Source organism: Ciconia boyciana, chromosome 1 (genome assembly GCF_034638445.1).
Source record: "Ciconia boyciana chromosome 1, ASM3463844v1, whole genome shotgun sequence".
Classification (NCBI taxonomy): domain Eukaryota; kingdom Metazoa; phylum Chordata; class Aves; order Ciconiiformes; family Ciconiidae; genus Ciconia; species Ciconia boyciana.
In genome coordinates this window covers 56,638,922-56,659,143 of record NC_132934.1, presented here as the reverse complement: position 1 = coordinate 56,659,143, position 20,222 = coordinate 56,638,922, and the positions used below count along the sequence as shown (strand labels likewise).

At 49.6% G+C, this 20,222-nt stretch overlaps 1 protein-coding gene across 12 annotated transcripts in view; it reads left to right on the top strand.

Moving 5' to 3' along the window:
• Positions 1–18,349, top strand: part of ZC3H7B (zinc finger CCCH-type containing 7B) — a 50,470-nt gene extending 32,121 nt beyond the window's left edge. For all 12 annotated transcript variants that reach the window (XM_072868259.1, XM_072868350.1, XM_072868268.1 and 9 more), the window contains 7 exons: positions 2,446–2,531; positions 8,068–8,201; positions 9,448–9,553; positions 10,968–11,076; positions 12,831–12,964; positions 13,745–13,908; positions 14,690–18,349. In XM_072868259.1, the coding sequence (XP_072724360.1) occupies positions 2,446–2,531; positions 8,068–8,201; positions 9,448–9,553; positions 10,968–11,076; positions 12,831–12,964; positions 13,745–13,908; positions 14,690–14,882 (926 nt within the window). In that variant the 3' untranslated portion in view covers positions 14,883–18,349. The remainder of the gene's footprint in view (positions 1–2,445; positions 2,532–8,067; positions 8,202–9,447; positions 9,554–10,967; positions 11,077–12,830; positions 12,965–13,744; positions 13,909–14,689) is intronic.
• Positions 18,350–20,222: the final 1,873 nt, after the last annotated feature.

Here is a 20,222-nt window from a genome sequence, read left to right as displayed (position 1 = left end):
CAGTAAGCCTTGTGCTTATTCCCATCTTTTCCAACAATGGGAGAGCCATCATCTTTTTGGTTTTTTTTCTGCAGGGCTATATATATAAGCCTGCTTACCTTGTGAGTTTGCCTTCCTGGAGTGGTAGTTTATTACCTCTCTTAAGTGTAGCCCTCATTATGGAAGCAGAGATGAAAGGTAGTTGTCACCATTCTCTGGGAATGCTTTAGCTTTGGAACAGAGAGTTTGATTTGGGCACCATTTGCTCGGCAAGAATAGGAAGGGGGCATCATTCATAGCAGCTTGCATTTGAAACCAGTGGGCTGTTGCATTTCACAGCCATTTAAGCTTTTACAGAGCTTGTGACTTTGTTCATGGGGATAAAGGTTTGTATTAGTGGAGTAAAGGTTCCCAAGATCTGAAAATGTGGACAGGCAGGACTGTTTTCTTGTTCACTGTAGCTTTTCACAGGCATATTTTGCTATCTTCTTCCATCAGTGGAAATCACAGAGTATTTGTCCTCACTGATGATGTTGCAAAAGATGCTGAAATGTTGTAAGTAATCAACACATGGGCCTTTTGGTTCCCAGATCATCTCTTTGGGACAGTTTGTGCTTTGGAGAGCTGGTGTATTGGAAAACACCCTTTCATATTTGTGAGGGGTTTTTTTGCCAACCACCACATTTCTAGACCGTATTGTTGAGTTAGTTCAGATTTCTGGGACTGAAAGAAGGCAGTCACTTGCTAAGAACCTCATTTGAAATTCAGTCTTCTGACAAGAGCTGTATATGCTTTTCCTGTTGGTTCTGCACCCTGAGGATCACAGTGCAGGTGTTCAGAATGGAGAAGACGGGAGCTGCTTCGGCCCTTTCTCTGCCAGGTCCAGTGCAGCACGTTAACTTTTTGCTGTGGTTTTCCCAGCTTTATAGTTTTTGTCCCCAAAATACAGATCTGCGTTGTGTCCAGCCCTGGATTACTTGGACATGGAAGAGGGAGTTGCAGTTTTTCTAACTCCACACAGTTTCTTCTGGGATTAATTGTTAAGAAGGAGAAGTAGTACCAGCTATGCAGCAGCTGCCATTTTGGAGGCCTGAGCAAATGTTCTTGAAGAATGGTAAAGTTCCCTGAATGCTTTTCATCCTGTCGAAGCCCTGTACAAACAGCACTATTGTTGCCTGGCAGGGACCTGGACAGCTGAAATCACAGATGGGGAAACTGAGGTCAGGAATGCTGTGACTTACCAAGTTACACACAGCCTAAGCTGAGATGAAAACCTGCTGGCCCTTAAGTCTGGAACGTGCTGGCTCCCAGATCAAAGATCGTGTCAATGTGGCATGCCTGGGGAACACCTCACTTCAATAATAAGAGCTGTAGGCAAAAGCAAAGCAAGCAGTTTTGCAGCCTCTCTGTGTTGGGGGTGCTGCATCAAGGCCATCCTCAGCACCCCACTTGTTGCAGTCAGCTGGCTGTTGTAAGATACTTGCTTCAGTTTGTTTTGGCAGCTATCTTGGGTCTTTATAGCACTTAAATAACATGGCTTTTTTGTAACAGAGTCCTCACATTGACCAGACAGTTCCTACTCTTACATACTTTTCTCTTGCTGTTCAGTGCTCTGAGAATCGTAGCGCCCATCTAGCTGGTTGGTGCTGGCAGGGGCTGTTTCCTCACCACTTGAGTTGGTCGGGACCTAATTCCTTAGATAAGGTCCGACCAACCCTTTTTCTTGTTGTCCGATGTTGCATTTCTGATTCCTGAAACCTTGCAGGTCTTTCCTTGCTGGTTACATACTAGCAGCTGTTCCTTGGTTGATTTTGCACCGTTGATCTTTCCTTGCTACCTTAATTGCACTTGGTGTGTGTTTGTGTTGAATTTCAGCTTTCCTCTTCACCAGTTGATTGATGGGCATCCCCCACAACTTGAAGTGTGTAACAGGCTAATTAATCCCAGCAGGGATTAGGTGAGATTTCTAGGGTCTTGGAGATGCTAGATGTCTCAGTGGCATATCTGTGGTCTTCCAAGCTAGTGGCAAAAACTCCAATATGCAGTAAATCAACAGTAACAAAGCATTGTGTTCAGGGCCTTGGGTAGGATCTGTTGATATGGTGTTGGGGGACAGCCTTGGTCAAGGTCTTGACCCCTAGTCAAGAATCATCATCTTGGAGGCAGCATCTGGGTCCTTTGCAGACAGCCGGAGCAGAACGCCCGGTCTGAATGAGCCCAGGAGACCGAACTCTTCCCCTTTCATTTGGCTTGTGTGGAGAGAGGAGCTTCTTTAGCCGGTGCTTAAACATGTCCTGTGGTGGGTCCCCTCACAACCCATGTCCTGACATTACCAGTGGGACTGTTGGTTGCTGTCAGCCACACAGGGGTTCCTAAGCCCCAGCATAGGAAGTCCTGCAACCCTTCCCTCCCTCTCTTCTCTTGGCCAAAGCAGAATAGCTCAGTCCTGTCTCCTTTTGTTCCCAGGAATGACCCATGAAGATATCGTGCAGGAATCAAAGAAGTACTGGCAGCAGATGGAGGCACATGCCAGCAAACCAGCCACCAGCATGGTAAGTAAGGTGGCTTGCAGCCTGGTTTTGCTCCCAACTGTTCCAGCACTTTCTCTCTTTTCTTCCCGGTGCTGTTGCCTGACAGGTCCCAGGCAGACCAGGCTGGCCATTGAGGAGGAGGACAGCTGAGAGCTTTCCTGGTTGCAGTGCTAGTGATGAGCTTTGTGCCTTGTTTTGCAGCGTTGTTATCTGCTCTGTTCCATGGTGGGGTGAAGCCTCCAGAGCAGGGAGGGCAACGCACAGAGAATGGCGCTTCCTGCGACACCTCGCTAGTGAAATCGTGAGACTTCAGGGACCATGGCTGCACAGAGTGGAGACCAAAGGTGTCCTGCTGCCCTTCAGTGGCCAAGGGACAATACGGCAGTTTGAAGGACTCTTAAGAAATGACTTGTGACCCACAAGACTGCTCTAAACGCAGGAGTGGGTGGAACTTGCCCGTCAGGTGCTGTTGAGGGTGGGCAGAGATCTTAGTGGCACTTTGCCAGGAGGAGGCTGTGAGCTTTGCCTCTCTTTGTGCCGCCAATCTCTCAGTGTGGGAGAAGGTGCCTCTGGCTGCACCCTCCAGCACTGCCAAGAGCTTTCTCTGAAGAGGTGTGTTATAAGCAAAGGGCATGTCTTTGCTTTCTTCCAACCTGTTGGCTACGAGTGGTGCCGCCTTATCCTTTTTTTTCCCCAAGGAGGTGTTCTGTAGTGTAGGAGCAGAGCTCACCCAGTGAGGACAATTCCCAGCCCAGCCCTGAGGTTGAACTAAAGCAGTTTTGCCATTAGAACAGGGAGTTTTTTGTTCTCTAATTACTTTCAGAAGATATGTCTGATGAGATGAGAAACTTCATGCCTGCTAGCAAGCTCTCAGGCGTAGGAGCAATTCTCTCCCCTGCAAAATGGTGGGGAAAGTGTTTTGAATCCTTTTTGTTCCCACTTGACAGCTTTCTTTCCCCTTGTAGAGGCCTGAGCTTGCCACCCTTTGGCCTGTGCCTTACTGTCAGAGCAAGAGTACTTCACCTTTGTCTGGGACCTCTCACCCAGGAGTCCCTCTGCAGAGACCAGCACTGAGTGCAGCCTGTGAGCACCCTGCGGAGGAGGTGTTTTATAGGAAAGAGATCTGAGTCACTCACGTGGTGTGTAGCAGCTTTTTTGGATAGGTTACGGGCCAGCAGAAGTGTTCTGAAGGCTGTAGGGCACTGATGCTGGGGAAAGCTGGTCTGATGGGCATGGGTTAGCCCAACAGGAAAGATGCAGGTGACTGCACTGATGCTTGCAGTGGGCTCTGTGTCCACCTATGTACTGGTTACGCTGCATGAGATGGGAGTCATCTCTGAGGAGATGCTCAGCAACATACCTGTGCAACCCATTCTGCTGTTGTGGTCTGAAATGGTTGGGGGAGAGGAATGAGAAGCAGCAGTCCAGAGTGACCAAGGTCTCTAATTCCCAAAGCCGTCTGACTTGCTTAAGAAATATGTTCTAGCCTCTCAGGAAGCTGAGAGGACAAGTTTCTCCAGTCTGTATTATATGAGAAGGGAGCCTTGAATGATCTGAATGGTCCCTGCAGACAGAGCTGGCTATGATCTCTTTCTGCCTGGTGTGAGGACAGAGGCAGCTGCCTGCATCCCCACAGTGGAAGAAACTAAGTGTGAATTTGCAGCAGTTTGTGACAGTAGTTGGATTTATATCAGCAATCCCTGCCCCATGGAGAGTGAAGTCTAGTGACTGGTTCTGTCCTGCCTGCTGTGAATCTGCCTGCATTTTCCAGAAAGCTTTGTCTTGCCATTCTCTGTGCATAATCTGGGGATAAAAAAAGATAGATGGACAGCTGTTTTCCTGTAAGCCTTGCAGCTTCAAATTCACCTTTGTCTGGAGGTGCTGCTGTCGGAAGAACAAGTTGTTCAGCGAGCATGGTCAGAGCATGTCCTCTGAAGCATGTGGGATCTGGATGCTGAGTGAGGGTTTCATTTCTGGCTGTTGGGGCTTGCAGGGGGCAGAGGATCAGGAAGAGAAACACCAGCGCCTGCTACATCAGCTGTCAGGGGATGAGCAGAGAGCTACAGTTTCTGGGCCCTGTTGGGCAGTGTTAGGGCTGATGGCCAATGGCAAAGTCTGGTTGTGTGCCACAAATGCCTGTCGCAGAGCTGGACTGCTTCCCTCCACCCATCACTTTGTGCAGAGATGAAGCAGCAACCTTGTTGGTACAGTCAGAAAGTGCCTACCAGCAGCACCATCAATTGTCTGTAGGGATTGGCAGCCTGGCACTGGCACCGTGCAGGGAGACAACGTTAAGTCGGTCAGATGCATGTGTTTGCAACAGCAAACCGTGGCTTTGGCATCAGCACGTACGCAGCCAGAGGGCTGTGCTCCGGGATGAGACACTGGCTTGCTGCTGAAGACCCCGGGGGCAGGACTAACGTATCTGTTGAGAGATGTTTGCTTTTGCCATTATTTTCTCCCATCCAAGCAGGCTAACGTGACTCAGAGTTTTCTCAGCGTCCTTCCAGCTTTTGAAGTTGGCTGCCTGGCAAAGACAACTTCCCAGGAGTGCTGTAAAAGCAGACCCCTCCTTCCCACCATCCTGTGTGATCCACGCTCACCCCGGTGCCCTCTGGTCAGCAGAAGCAAAGTCGCTCCCAGGGATTTTGCTGCAGTTTTGTCACAGCTGCCAGTTGGACTCAGTGGCTGGGGCTATCTGGTTGTGGAGAAAAGAGGCAGGCAGCATACAGGGACCCAGCAGCTGTGATGATGCAAGTCAGGAGACTTAGCAACAAGTGGAAGATGAAGATACACCGCTTCCTAAACACCTAGCAGGGATCTTGCACTTGGCCCCACAAATTTGGCCCCATGGAGGCTGCTGTAGGAGTAAACCCAGTGGCTGCAGATGGAAGAGGCAGTCAGCAGGAGAGACTGTTGTAGGTAGCTGGGTGTCCTCGACTCCCATTGTATCCCTGGGAATTCAGGGGTTTTAGCCCTCCATTTTTCTGGTTTTTGAGGGCTGTTCTGTTTTACCTCACTAGCCAGCTGCAGGACCCCCATAAAAACTGGCCGCAGAATTAGCAATTTAAGCATGGAGAGGAAAGGAAAGACTCTAATAAGGGGTACTTGCACCTAAGTACAGCTCACTCGGTTAGGTGACTGAGTAACCTGAGCTCCTCATATGGTCCCCCAAGGCACGTGGCTCCTCCAGAGAGCATTTCAGTATCGCTGAGAGGGGTTCCTGAAGCTGTGAGATATGAGTGGCCGTGCTGGGGCTGCTGCTTTCTGCAAAGCCTGAAGTGGAGAGCTGTCGTGCCGAAGACTTTTATTTATTTGGTTACCATGGTGCATAGCTAACACTATATTGTCTGGCTTCATAGCAAGGGGTGGTGCCACAGCCCGAGGCACTTCTGCCTGGCTTCGTCTGCTAGAGCCTCATGTGATACTAATTTCCACACTGTTGGTTATCAGCAGCCTGCCAGGTATGCGTCTTGCCTTTACAAATACAGTCATGTAGCAGCAACAACAGCAGCTTTGAGTTTTCACTTGGCTCCTAATCCCCTGGGAGCATACATGCCCACCGGATTGACCAGCAGTTTGCGTGACTGATGAAGAAATGCACAGGGCTTCTTTTGGTTAAGAATTTGTGGAAAAGGCAGCCCAGATCACCAGAATTACTTGAGAAACATTTTCTTTATCTCTGATCTATTGGGCCTTCTGGAGCCACTTGATTTTTTGTTTTGCTGGATCAGTAGATTTGAGCCAAGCTTCCTGGCTGTGCTGAGAGATCTGTCACCTGGAGGATTAGATGGCAGATAGCATTGGGCTGATAAAAGGGAATATGCCAGCAGTGCCATTTTGTTACCGTAGGCCTATAGGTTTGGTGGGTCAGTGGTGAGCTGTAGTGTAATTTTCTTTGGAGTCAAGTGGAGGTTAAAACTACTGTTCAAAGGCCACACATCTGAGAGGGAGGCACCTTACTGCCTTCTGTGATATCCCAGATCTCAACCCTGCTCATTCTGCAGCCGGCCACTTTGATGAGTACTTGGTGGTGACCAGCACTGGTGAAGGCTGACAGATGAACGAGTCACATGCCGGATGCCACCAGAAAGGCCATCTTGCAGGCAAGTAGGCCAGAATCACTGCTGCTTTTCAAGAGAGATGATGGTTCTCTGGAAGGGTCCTTTTGCTGGGACATCCAGAGCAGTGATGGCCTCTTGTAGTCAGCACAGGCAAAGGTCAGCTCTCCAGTCAGCTTTTCACAGCAATGGAGGACCTTTTATATGTCAGCTCTGCTTCTCCGAAAGACTAGGGCTGGAGGATGCAGAGTGGTAGTCGATAGCTTATGTGGTGTTTCCTGGGAGATGCTTTGATTCTGCACTGCCTGTGCTTCCTGTTTTCCCTTTGCCAAGGGATGCACGTAGGGTCCACACTACTGCTAATCAGTTGCTGGCAGAAGCCTGCTCCTCAGGGACGTGGTTTGCCTGTCTGCTCATTGTGAGATGGTCAGGGTTAGAAGTCAAGATGTGGCAGCTGGGATGGGCTGCTTATGTGGTTAGCAGTCAGAGAACTGTTTTACTGGTACGTGACCTTTGTGCTTCACAGTTGGCTCAATGACCAGGGTGTGCTTTTAGGTTCTTGCTTGTACCCTCATATACTCCTGTGCCCAGGGCTACTGGCATCCAGTCAGGTTTGCTCTTTGGTTTGGAAATGAACTGGAGACACCAGCCTCATGTCTTCCAGTGGTGGTACAAAATGTGAATGGCTTTCCAGACATTGCTCAGAAAACGCAAGGCGGCAGTGATATGGAACTGGCTCCATTTTTTTTCCCCTCCACAATTATTAGTCGTAATCCCAAAAGAGCCTTCTGAAGGAGACAGGTAGAAGGCCGATGAAGTTAAGTGGCTGAGAGTATATGAAATATGTGCATTGACAATTGTACCTCTGTCCAGAGATCATGATTAACTGCCTGTGAGGCCTGGTGCAAAGGAACTGTAAGGGATGGAAAGCTGCCCCGAAATGGCTTTGATGGGTATTAACAAAAGGACCCAGCTCTGACTTCAGTGCATCAAATGCTAGATGTGACATGAGCCTTCTGGTCCAAAAGCAGGAGTGGTGGGTCCTGTGCTGTGGCACAGCCTGGCCCCCTCCCAAGAGGGTTCTCTCAGCTGTCTGACTGAGCTCTCTCCATGGGTAGCGAGGGGGACGTGGATTGCCCTCCCTGCGGGGAAGCGGGGATTAAGCGCTGGGGCAGGTCTCACAGATCTTGTCTGTACATGAAGATACGCTTCAGGGGTTTTGCAGCCAGGCCTGGTCAGTGCTTGAAGCTGCCAGGCTGTGCTTTTGGCCAGACGTCAAAGCCCAGGAAACCATGCTGAAGCAAGCGGTGGTTTTGCTCCTGTCTGGTATCTCGATGGGCCACCAGCTAACACTGGCAAAGGAGAGCTGGGCTGTCTCTGATTTAATCTGGCTTGTCGCTGGCACACAGGCGTGCAGGGAGCCGCCAGCGTCTCTGTGGCAGTTTGTGGGGTGCATTTCGGCTCTGTTTGCCTGAGGTTGTGGTTCTCTTCCCCAGGCTTCTCCCCGGGCTCCCACGTCAAGCACCTTTGACCTCCAGATGAAATTCGTCTGTGGCCAGTGCTGGAGGAACGGGCAGCTGGTGGAGCCAGATAAAGACCTCAAGTACTGTAGTGCCAAAGCCCGTCACTGGTGAGCAATGCAACCTTCTCTTTCCCCCACCCCTCCTCAAGGGCCCGAATTTCTCCTCTTACCTTCTCCAGGGCTTCATTTGGCCTCTTTGGAAGAGGCTGTAAGGTTTCCTAGCAGCCTCTTGCTGCTCGGGATGTTTGTCAGTATAGCAAGCATTGCAGATAGCTGTTTTCCAGTTTCTAGCTCTCTTTACTGTTTGTATTTGCTGCCAGCATTGTGCAGACTGTTAGCCCTGGTGCATGCAATCCAGCTCCCACAGTTCCCTTTTTTCCCAGTTGCTATAATTTCTTATTAGCAAGGTCACTAAGATAGTTCTCTTCTGCACTTGTTTATACTCCAAGCTGTTTGCAGATGTCTGTCAGGTCACTATTAGCAATGATTCAAGGTATTCTGCTTCCTTTTAAATTAGTTTCCTTGGCTCTTTGCTTTGATTGCTCTTCTCTGACACGTCTTGTCTGTTTGCACCTCCTGGCTCCTTGGTGTGATAGAAGAAGAATATCAGCTGGGAAGTCACCATTGGGTCATGGAAACTGTGGCACCTCTCACCCAGGCAGCCTGACAGGATAGGGTGGAAGGGTTTATAGGACTTCACTTCCCATAACACAAGCCACAAAGGCACAGTCCAGCATCCTATTGCAAATGTAGGACCTTTGTTGAAAAAGAGACAGAAGCAGCAGTTGCTGGAGGAAGTGTGCAGGTGAGGATCGCTTCCTGGAACGGGAAGGATAACACCTCTTTGTGCAGCTGCTGAATAGAGCTGGGGGTTTTACCCAGGGTATCTCCTGGTGGTTGTTTGCTGGAGCTGCAGGAAAATTAATACTTCCTGGCACCTGTTCATAAGACAGTGCTTGTAATGACTTGCATTTCTACTGCACCTTTCAAGCAGAAAATATTCCCAAATGTTTTTCATGGATCTGATTGCACAAGAATTGGCCGTGTCGAAGGGTGGAATGCAGCTGTTTAGTAATCCATGGTGATGCCATGTGAGACTTGGGGGAGACTTTTGTGGCTTTATGAGAAGAGATACCCCAGGAAATATGTGATAAGTACGGGGAGAAATCCTCCTAAAACACCATTCTTGTGGCTTCTCTGTCACAGATGTGCGTGTCCAGGAGCAGTCGGATAGTGCAGGGACAAGCTGGACAGGAGGATCTGGTCATCTCTCAATATTTAAAGGTCTCTGAGGAAAACAAAACCTTGTTCTGCTCTTTCTTTTACTCCTCTTGATTTACTCTCTTTTCTTCAGTTGGACGAAGGAGCGTCGCGTCCTGCTGGTGATGTCCAAAGCAAAGAAGAAGTGGGTGTCTGTCCGACCACTGCCTTCCATCCGCAACTTCCCACAGCAATATGATGTAAGCCCCATGCCCAGCACAGCCAGGTGCCCCTTCCCCTTCTCTCCCAGCATGGTGTAGCGCTTTGAGGACTGGTCCCTTGTAGACCTGGCAGGGAAGCAGGCACGTGTTGGCAGAGGTGGGAGGCAAGGACAGACTGATGGCAGCAAAATCTCACATGCATCCAGCGAAAGGGTGGAGCAGAAGAAGGAGCAGCACCTGCTTAAACCACTCTGCACGTATGCGAGTTTCTGATGTTGCTGTTAATGCAGTCACCACCTCAAGAAGTGGCTGGCACAGAGTTTGGGAATGAGATTTAAGTCTCCCCTTAGGTCAGGGTTTCTCAATGTGGGTGAGAGGTGAGATGGAGCGCTTGGGAGAAGCCTATCCCTGCCTTTGCTGTGATTGTGCTGCCGTAGATGGTGAAACTTGCTCACGGTGTGTTTTGAAAGCAAAACTAAGAACTGGGCTAAAAAGATGTGCAGTGAGGAAAACTACAGATATCCAACCTCCAACCCCAGCCCCAAATATGGCAATTGATAATTTCTCTCTCCCTCTCCTTTCCTTTCTCCCTGAAAGGAGAAAGCTCCTCTCCCTCCTACCCTATGGGATCTGCTGCTCCTTAGTTCATGGGCAGGTGCAAGGCCACGTGCAAGGCCTTGAGCGCTCTCCAGGTGCAGTCCAGTTGCTAGAAGCTGGGGAGGGGAGCAAGAGTTATTTACAGCTGCTGCAGTAGGAGACAAGGCCAGCAGGTGAGTCGCAGATTGTGCAGCAAAGGCAAGTTGCCATACGAGTGCGTGCTTTGCCTGAGCTTACACCCAGCCCCCGCCAGAGAGGAACAGCGTTGTCTCTTCCCTCCAGTTTGCGTGGGCCAGCTGGTCTCCACAACTGCTGTACTGCTCTGGTGGCAGGACTGGGGGAGAAGGGATGATCAGTAAATACAGTGCTTGGAAAGCTTCTCGTTTTCTCTGGCAATGATGCTGTTGGTAGCTGTGAGGTGAAGTTGTGCGCGCTAGTGCAGTCTAAGCAACCTGTAAGGCCACTCTTCACCTGCTTGGAGATGGCTGGAGAATGAGTCACCTTTGGGGACCAGCAGCATGACCAGGAGGAGACACTGTTGGATCGATCCAGGTTGCTCCCTGCTACCTCCCCCAGGGCCAGCGCTAAGCATACATGCATCTGGTCGCCTATGGAAATGGCAACCAGAGAGAGGCCAGGTGCTGAACTGAGCTGCCTGCATGTTTATAGGGAAGTCTTTACCTTTCATGTCATCAGGAGCTTGAGGAAAAGAAGCACGAGTTAGTGACGTGTGACGTGTCCTGTTTGTGACTTCTCCTCTGTGTAATTTAATGTCCTAGCTGTTTTTTTGAACCCACTTTCCCCTCTAGCAAGGAGTGTTTGTACAGATGCTAAATTTTGCTCTGTCTTTTAACAGCTGTGTATCCATGCACAAAATGGCAGGAAGTGCCAGTATGTGGGCAACTGCTCCTTCGCCCACAGCCCTGAGGAGAGAGACATGTGGACCTTCATGAAGGAAAATAAAAGTGAGTGGGGGAAACATGGGCCAGAGAGTTTGGGGAGAGGGAAGAGGACATTTGGGCAGTGGATGCAGAGTCTGTTAAGACATACTCTTGACAACAGAGTTGGAGCTGGACGGAGCTGGTACCATGAGCTTAGGTGGGATTATGGGGCAGGTCTGTCTACAGTAGTTTAGAGCTGCTCTTTTCTTAAACATGCATGTATGTCTTGAGTCCCTCGCTCTGGAACTAGTGCACATTGGTCCCATGTCTTGCATTGCTCCATTGCTGCCCTCCCTTTCTGCAGCTCTTTGAATCCACCCTCTGCTGTCCCTCCAGTTGCCTGTGCTGTCCCAGGCCTGGCTCTGTATGGAGCTCTGCCAAAGCACCAGTCCTGACCTGTAGCTGCTCCTATATCTTTCTTGTCTGTCTTGTATCTGCCTTGGCTTTCTTGCCCACTTCTGCTCATATCCCTTGCTCCTGGGCTGTGGCACTCCCTGCTTATGGCATTGTATTCAAAAGGGTGGATTTGAGATCCTGAATGAGAACATCGTTGGGTGGTGCCTTTGTGGAGGAGCTTGTCTGGAATTGTGCAGGCTCCCAACTTACCTTTTGGGGGATAGCTGGGGGGTTGCCATGTCCTGGACGGCCAGCTCTCTGGCAGCAATCCTTGTTTATTCAGACCAACAGCAAGCTGGGAAAAAAGACTCTCTTTGCAAGGCCCAGCTGTCCAGGTGCTCAGCTAGCTCTGTTGGGAGATGCTGGAAAGCTTGAAGGGTTTCGGGCCTGCCCTGACTTTTTTCAGTCTTTATGCTTGGATGGAGGGTCTTTCTCTCTGCTGGGCCAAACGCTGTTATTTGTTACAGTTCAAGTCATTTAACTGCTGAGGCCTTTAAAGCACATCAGACCAGTCTGGGTGTGTTTGCTCAAGCATGAAGGTGAATCTTCAAATGACAGCGTTGTTTCAGTTTGGTGGAATTTGCGTTCATTATCCCCAATTGCCTTGAGTTCCTCAATTACCCATTTAGCGAGGAGTAAATCACTAACACACCACACTTGCAGCATCACATCAGTGTCTGCAAACATTTATGTTTCCATAGCCTCTCTCAGGAGCTGATCTTGGAAAGGCAGATGTGCAGTCAAAGCTTCCACCCAAAATTTCCCTTCCCACTAGTATCCTGAGTGGGTTTTAAACCAAAAGCACCAAGAGATGTCGACTGCACTCCTCTGCGCAGGTTTTGAACTTGGGGCAAGCTATCATTAGGTCTTCCTCCCCTCCCCAATGCTTCCTGTGGCCAGCTTGCTTAAGGGCTCTCCTCCCTCTTGAGTGCTGAGGGTGAAGCATAGTCTTAGGGGGAAGGGACAGATCCAAATCCAGCCCCTGCCTTTGCTGTGGCTGGAGTGAGATGTCTGCTGAGGTCAAGCAGAATCAGGCCTGATGGAGAATCACCTCGTGGGGTAAACCCCATGGAGATTTTGAGGCACCTTCCCTCCTTCCTGAATGCTTTGTGTAGCTGCTCTAACAGTTGCCCCTTGACTCATAGAAGACACCTCCCTGTGCCAGGTGGTGTGGTGCGCATTTGGTTCCTCTCCCCAGGGCTTTCATCTGAGGAGGTGACATCAGGCCTCCCGAGCACAGGCCTTCAGTCTGACAGCAGCTGCTGCTGCCTAGGAGAGGGGAGGGAAGGGCTGCCCCAGCATTCGTCCTTTTCTCATAGTTTGTGCACGGTGCGGGAGGTTGTCTTCACGGGAGGCTGACTTCATGGGTCGCCTTTGTGCAGTACTAGATATGCAGCAGACCTATGACATGTGGCTAAAGAAACACAATCCTGGGAAGCCTGGAGAGGGGACACCACTCACCTCGCGAGAAGGGGAGAAACAGATCCAGATGCCCACCGACTACGCTGACATCATGGTAATCAGCTGATCTCTTGTCCTTCATCCCTCCTTCTCCTCCTCAGTGCTGATAGCATGCCCTCTCCTGTGCTCCAGGTGTGAGCTGGCAGGGATGCATTGCTCTTGTGGGAAAGAGCCCATGCTAATGTAGGTTAAATGGACAGCTTGGAGCAGCACAGATGAGGCAGGAAGGGATTGACCTGGGGTCAGCAAGGCTCTGCAATGGCTTTTCTGTTAATCCTCGAGTCAGTAGGAGTCTACCTGAGGTTCCCTTCTGCGTGGGCTCAGCCTCTCCCCAGGGTTCCTGCATACTCCTGGGAAAGCTAGCAAAGCCATTGCTGGCCTGTCGGGAAAGAGGGAGAAGGTTGGAGAAGAGCTGGGTCTGGAGCACAGAGGCCTGGGAAAACTAGAGGCGGATGTGTCTCCTTAGCCCAGGTGGTGGCTGATGTAAGGGTTTGTGCTCCTGAAGAGTCTTGCATTGCCTGTGCACCTGGGGGCCTTGCAGTCAGACCCTATCTGGGCTGTCAGCAGGAGCCGGGGGACTGTGTCAGTAAACTGAGCTGTCCTGTTCTCTGAGCCCATTTGAGCTGTAGGTAGACCTCAGCAAAGCATCTCCTCTGCTCCCCCTTAGTGGCAGCACGATGCCTTGAAGATGACATGGCAGGGAAGTGTGGGAGATCGTAGACTGAGCAGAGTTTCCAGGATGCTCTGGAAGGAGAGAGGGAGAGGCAGTGCCAGCATGGGGAAGGCCGATGGGTTAACGCACTGACTGGCCCTTTGCCCTGTCTGCACTGGTTAGATGGGCTACCACTGCTGGCTGTGTGGGAAGAACAGCAACAGCAAGAAGCAATGGCAGCAGCACATCCAGTCGGAGAAGCACAAGGAGAAGGTCTTCACCTCGGACAGTGACTCCAGCTGCTGGAGCTACCGCTTCCCCATGGGCGAGTTCCGGCTCTGCGAAAGGTACTGTTGCCTCATCTCCCTCCTGTCCTGCTGCTGCAGGGATGGGGCGACAGGCCCAGGGCCTCCATCATCCCTCCTCCTGCTCCTTTACCACCACCTCCTCCTCCTCTCACAGAGTCCCCAGGGACTTCTGCTTGGAGGAGGAGTGGGACAAGCTGACAGGTTTAGGTGACGGTCAGGCTGCTGTTGGATCCCAGCTCAGCCACACTACTGAGTGGTAAAAATACATTTCTGAGCACGTCTTTAGAAAATGAGAGCGAGCTTCATGTCTGCACCTGTGCCCTCCATAGCCAGGATCCTCTTAGCTCTCAGGCTACTATCAGTCTGCTTGGCCTGATGCTTGCGGGAATCCCAGGTGCTTTATTAAACAGTTTGAATGTCTCACACCTTCTGAATCAGCGCCTTGAGGTGTCTTCAGAAGGCTTGTGATGGTTAGAAATGCCGTTTTGGTTAGAGAGAAGGCTGTCTCTCGTGACTGTTGCCTGGCATTTCCTCTCCTATGTGGTGATTTCTCCTCATCCCTGCTGGTCCAATTCCAGCTCACGTCGTTTCGTTCTGTTGACTAAATCCCCTCATAGACGTTGGTCCATTCGCTGCTCTGTTTCTGTCCCCGGCCTCTGTGTTGCCTTCCCTGGCTGCACATGGTTTGTAGGAGAATCTCCTTGCCCTTAGAAAGGGAGTTTACAGCATGTTTTGGTGGGCCCCGATTGAGTATCCCAGATGGGGAACTCAAAACCCTGTCCTGGGGGTGCTCTCCTGATCGTGCTCCTTGTGCCGGCAGGTTCCAGAAGAGCAAGGCCTGCCCCGAAGGAGACGAGTGCCGCTATGCCCATGGCCAGGACGAGCTGACGGAGTGGCTAGACCGGAGGGAGGTGCTGAAACAGAAACTGGCCAAAGCCCGCAAGGACATGCTGCTCTGCCCCAGGGATGACGACTTCGGGAAATACAACTTCCTATTGCGGGATGGTGTATAGTAAGGGTTGGGGGGGAGCCTGTCGGCTGGAGAAACACGGGGCGGGTTTTCCGAGAGTGGCAGTAGCAGGGAGAGCAAGATCTGTATCTCGCAAAGAGAACTTTTTCTTTTCTTTTATTTTAAGATTATGAGACAATGATTTATTAGTGGTGAATGAAATCGTGAATTTGATTCTCCTTGGCCAGCGAACGCCATGCTCACTCAGTTTGTGATCCGTCTTCTCTCTCTTCTTTCCCCCAAGTTCTCCTTCCTCTCCATCTTTTGGTTTCACTGTCCTTCATTCAGAGGAATGAATCCAGTCTGTACTGGGCTGCGAATTGGAGAATTTCTTCTTGTGTCATTCTCCTGCCCTTCAATTTGGAGTGTGGCTGCAGAAGTCTGGAGGACAAAGCTGAGAGAAAGGGCCAGACATCTGGTGAAAAGGTGACCATGAAGTTCATGTGCTCCTTTTCTCAGTGCTGCAGAGCAAGGCCCGCTTATGCTGCCACAGCCGGCCTGCTCTCCTGGAGTTCAGTACCAGAAGAATTAGGAATTGAGGTGCAGAAGAAGGAAAACCACCAGATCTGGCTTAAAACATCTAGGCTTAAGCTCCTGCTGTCTATATTGCCCTGAGGCATCAACTGGCGCTGAGGAGGGTAACAGCCGTCTGGTGTAAAGAGTGTAGCTAAAAGCAGCAAGGTAATAAAACTGCTTGCAGCAGCAGGAACTGTTATTGTAGGTGACTTCAGACCGTTTCAGCTGACTGTACCTAGAAAGCAAATTGGTGACTCCTCATTAGATGTCTTTCTCAGTGTGCGACAGGTATTCAGGGTGGGTAGTTTGGGTTTGGTTTTTTGGCTGGTGTGATTGGTGCAAGTAAGACTGAAGCCGTCTAGAAGGTGTAGTGGAGACTGTGACACACCCTGTGTCACTGTAGTCCATGCAGCAGTATCAGGCAGGAGGAAGGTTGTAACCAAAAGGAGCCTGTGGTTCTGTGTTGCCTTGTGTCCTGCAGAGAGGGAGGGAGGTAATGGGGTTCCCTTCTTGCTCTTTAAAAGGCGTGTGTTACTGGTTATTCAGAGCTCCGTTATTCCCTGCACTGCCAGAAGAACTGGGTGGGGACCCATTTAAAAGGACACCATTGAGCAGCATGGGCAATGCTTCGCTGATGGGAATCCAGCTGGAAGGGTGCTTACCAGCACCGGAGGTCCAGCCCCTCCTCCTCGGAGCCGGGGCAGGGAGCTTGCAGATGCACAGTGCAGCCAGGATGTGACCCAGGGCGGGGACTGCGGTGGAGGGTGAGTGGCACAGTGGGACCCAGCCATGTGCTTGCTCCTGTCCCTCCTGATGTGTGCCACAATGGGGGAACCAGTGATGCTGAGCTCTGGGACAGGATTTTTGGCTTTTATAGTGGCAGCGGTGAGAGGTGGTACTGCTCTGTGTGCCAGCCTTGTCCTTTCTGGCGGTCTCATCCTGTAAGCAGTAAACGTGTGTCCTGTCCTGAGCTTCCCTCTCCTTCTCTCTTCTGCAGTCCAGCTGTGCTCTGCAGGTTTGCATGCATGGATGGCACCATCCACTCAAATACAAACATGTCTCCCTCCCAGCCTTCACAGGGGATGTCTTTTCCATACAGTCTCCCAGAACAGCAAGCTCAGAGCTCTTGGGGCTGCCAGTGCTGTATCTGTGGTAAATACCCTCTGGCCGTGAACTGCTTGGTGCTTTGGCATTGCTGGGTCCCCCTTTTCCCTCCCTGCTCCCATATCCTTGGGGTTCCCAGCTTCAGGGGAGATGGGATGTGGAAATACAGGAGATGTGGAAATGCAGGAGATGCTGAGCTGGCACCTTTCTAAACCAGCCTCCAGGTAGGTGCATCAGCTCCCCTGGGGTGGTTACAGCTCAGGAGCAGAGTGTGCTGCATGCTGGTCTTGGGTCTTTCCAGTGATACTATGTGCTCCAAGTAAGCTGAATGTCCTTCTGAGCTTGTTTCATTTCCTTTAAAATGTGGATGGTGGTCACTGGTTTGGTATGAGCTTCCCTTCTTGGCTGTACAGCACCTCGAGATCTGGCCTGGAAGGGGCCAGGGCTGTAACATCAGATGATACACAGATGGCTTATGAGAGATCTGGGAGAACTGGGGAGGGAAATGGTTGTTTCTACCTCTGCTCACGTATGGGGAGGAGGATGAGATGAGGAAGGATTTGTCGTGCTGTGGGGAAAGAGAGTGACCAACGCAATATCAGGCGTGGCAGTTTTTGAGCGGTCAGGTGATGTATTTTCTCCTCTGCCCTTCACTGTAGCTGCTGGGATTGTATCTTCTCCTGGTGCTCCTTGTGCTCAAGTGGTCAACTTTATCACAGAGAGAGACGGGGGAGGAGGTAGGCATCAACTCCTGGGTTATCTTGTTCTACTCTTCTTGGGCAGAGACGCCAAGGAAGCGAATCTGGATCAGGGAACGTTGGAATGTGGTTTTTATTTTTAAAACAAATCTGCATCTCTAGTGTGACTCTGGCGTTCGCTGCGCTGTGATTTCTCATACAATAACTTGTTTAGGTTACAGAGTGGGTCGCTGTCCCCTCTCCCCGTCTCTGCGATGAGAGCCGAGATGCTCAGTGTGGCTTTGGAGGGACAGAGTGGGGCCGAGGCGGGGAGAGGACGAGCGTGCCTGAGGTGAGGGAGGCCCACAGTCACGGGGGTTGCATCGAGTATCTCTTTTTGTTTTCCCTGATATGATAACCTGGTCTGTGGTGTTGCAGTACTTTGTCACCAGACTTGTTTTACTGTGTATATATGTGACCCCTCCCATGAAGCATATATACACAGGTATTAAATATATCGCTCTATATAATATTATATGTGTGTGGTATCGAAGGAATCTTTTAAATGAGGGTAAAGGAAAAGGACTCGGGCCAGGAAACGCAGCATCTCCAGTTTAAATATGAAGACTTTTATTTGGGTTAGGGAAAGGGAAATAACAAAGAGGGGAGGGTTTTATATAGATAGGTATAAATTTTGAGATGGGACAGGTTTCCCCGTTCACATTTTTGAAACCCCTAGGATATCCTCGCAGTCCCATCTCAGTGAAAGAGTATTATACTGCTAACTAGTGAGTAAAGTTTTAATGATAAGGCTTTGCTTATATTATTTAAAGAGATATTGTAAAAGGCAGGAAGCTTCACACTTGACTTCCCAGGCTCACTTTATCAAGCCAAGAGGGTTTTTCTTCAGCACGTTATGTACTCTCAGCAGAACTGCTCAGCGCTCATGGCTCTACAACAGATAAACCACACGTTGTAGGGGCTGCTTTAGTGGTGTATTCACAAGACCCTGTGATAACTCTCTCTTTTCTTCATTCATGTGAGGGAAAAAGAAAATTTTGCAGTGCAGAACCAAATCTGAGGGTTATTAACAAAAGAAGTGATGTTTTAATTTTGTAACATTAGAAGAAATTTCATATCCTGTAAAATAACCACAGACACACACTCACACAGAGTAGAGGCTTTGATTCAGATCAGCTTGTTAAATGCTGAAGGACTTAGTGAAAATCTTTCCCCAAATCCTTTGGTAGGGGCCAGGGATATTTAAGTGATGCTGGTGTTGGAGTTAACCTGGCCTTTACAGGGAGAAGTAAAGGAACAAAAAATACCCTACTTAGCTTGTATGAAACTGTATGTCAAAAATGGATGGGTTTTAGCAAGTGAAAGGAAAAGGTAGCAAGGGGATGCTGCAGTTCTGAGCTGGGTAGTAATGATTTCGAGTCCTTTAATATGTCTTTGTATTAATATAATTTAAGAATACCACGCTTTACTATTAAAAAGAACTTAGTATCTTTCATAAGGTCTAGTATCAGGATAATAATGTAGATGTTTTAACAACATTTTTGTTTTTGTTCTTAAATAAAAAAACAAACTTGCTTCTTTTAGCCTTTGTAATAGAAAATAAAAGTGTGCACTTTAAACCCTCTCCTGATCCAGTGTGTGTTTGCATTTTTCAAATAGCCCGCAAAGGCTTTTTATCTTGGTTTCAGGTTTCCCTACTGTAAGGAGGGAAGCAAAGGGAGGACTGCAAGCATTGGATTGCTTTTGCTTTCTCCCATCCTTAAGTATAATCTGCTGCTCTTCTTGCTGAGTGGAAAATTGCCTGTGTGTGTATTAACAGATTCTGCAGTTCTTCATCAGATGCGCAGTTCTGGTGAACTTTAAGTGTGTTTAAGGTTTTTTTTTTTTCCTTTCCCCCAAGCACCAAGAATCTACACGCTCTGCATTAACACATAGTTTCAGGTGTTTGGGTAACTTGTGTTTTGAAACTTCCAGTAATCAGGTCTTGTAATCACCTTCATCTAGAGGTTGTTTCGCTGTGTAGGCTGCTCTGTTCAGCTGGGTCAGCCAGTTCTTTTTCCTGCCAGGGAAAATGCCCTTAGCCCTTCCCACTGAGTCGCATGCAGCTTGGGCCATGAGAAGTGTCTGTGCAGATTCCCCCTGACAAGGATGCTGTGTGGTGAAGATCGCACCTGGGGAAAGAGGTCAGTGTGAAAGCATTTATTAATAAAACTGTTTTCTTTATTTTTCAAATCCATCATGAGGCAGATTAATCTGGATTCTTGATGAAGCCAAAACTGGAGATGTGGCAAAGACAAGGGAGTCCCATGGAGACACCCTGCTACTGCTGTTTAAACTGGTAGAGTAACCAGAAGGTCATATCCAGCAAGACCTGCGGAGAGGAGACTCGTTACGCATCTCCCCGATGCGCCTGGATACAGACACAAGGACTCACATGCTTCTAGTCATAGGAGGAGAGGTCTGGATACAAGCTTGTAGTGCAGAGGGATTGAGGAGACTGATGCACTCTTAAGGTGCATCTACTGAGTACATGCAATGTGAAGGGCATTAGTTTTACTCTCCAAAGATTATTGAGGCCGTGCTGGGGAGAGTGTGGGTAGCTTTTCCAGTACAATGGGGACTAAAACTGTCAAATTGAGAGGCAGACAAAGCATGAGGAGAAAAACGATGGTGTTTTCCTTGCAGGTTTGAGCCTCAGCTGTAAACCCCTCCTCACCGGTGTTTCTTCATTGAAGAAAATAAACTTGTATTTTGAAGAGGCAGGGAAAGGAGTAGTGACTTCAGTATTCAGATCCTCATAGGAACTTCAGCAGATACAAAGACAGGGGGGAGAGCCCCAGGTCAGCCAGGAAGGATCCAGGTCCAACGGAGGATTGAGAGGAGCAGGGGTAGAGACTCCTGAGAGGTGGGAGGAAGGCTTCATACTAAAGACCTTTAATGCCATCACACAGCAGCCTGGCAGAGGGAGTTTGCCTTGCGCAAAGCGTGCAAGCCGCAGATGGGATTCCTAAGCAATTCTGTGACTG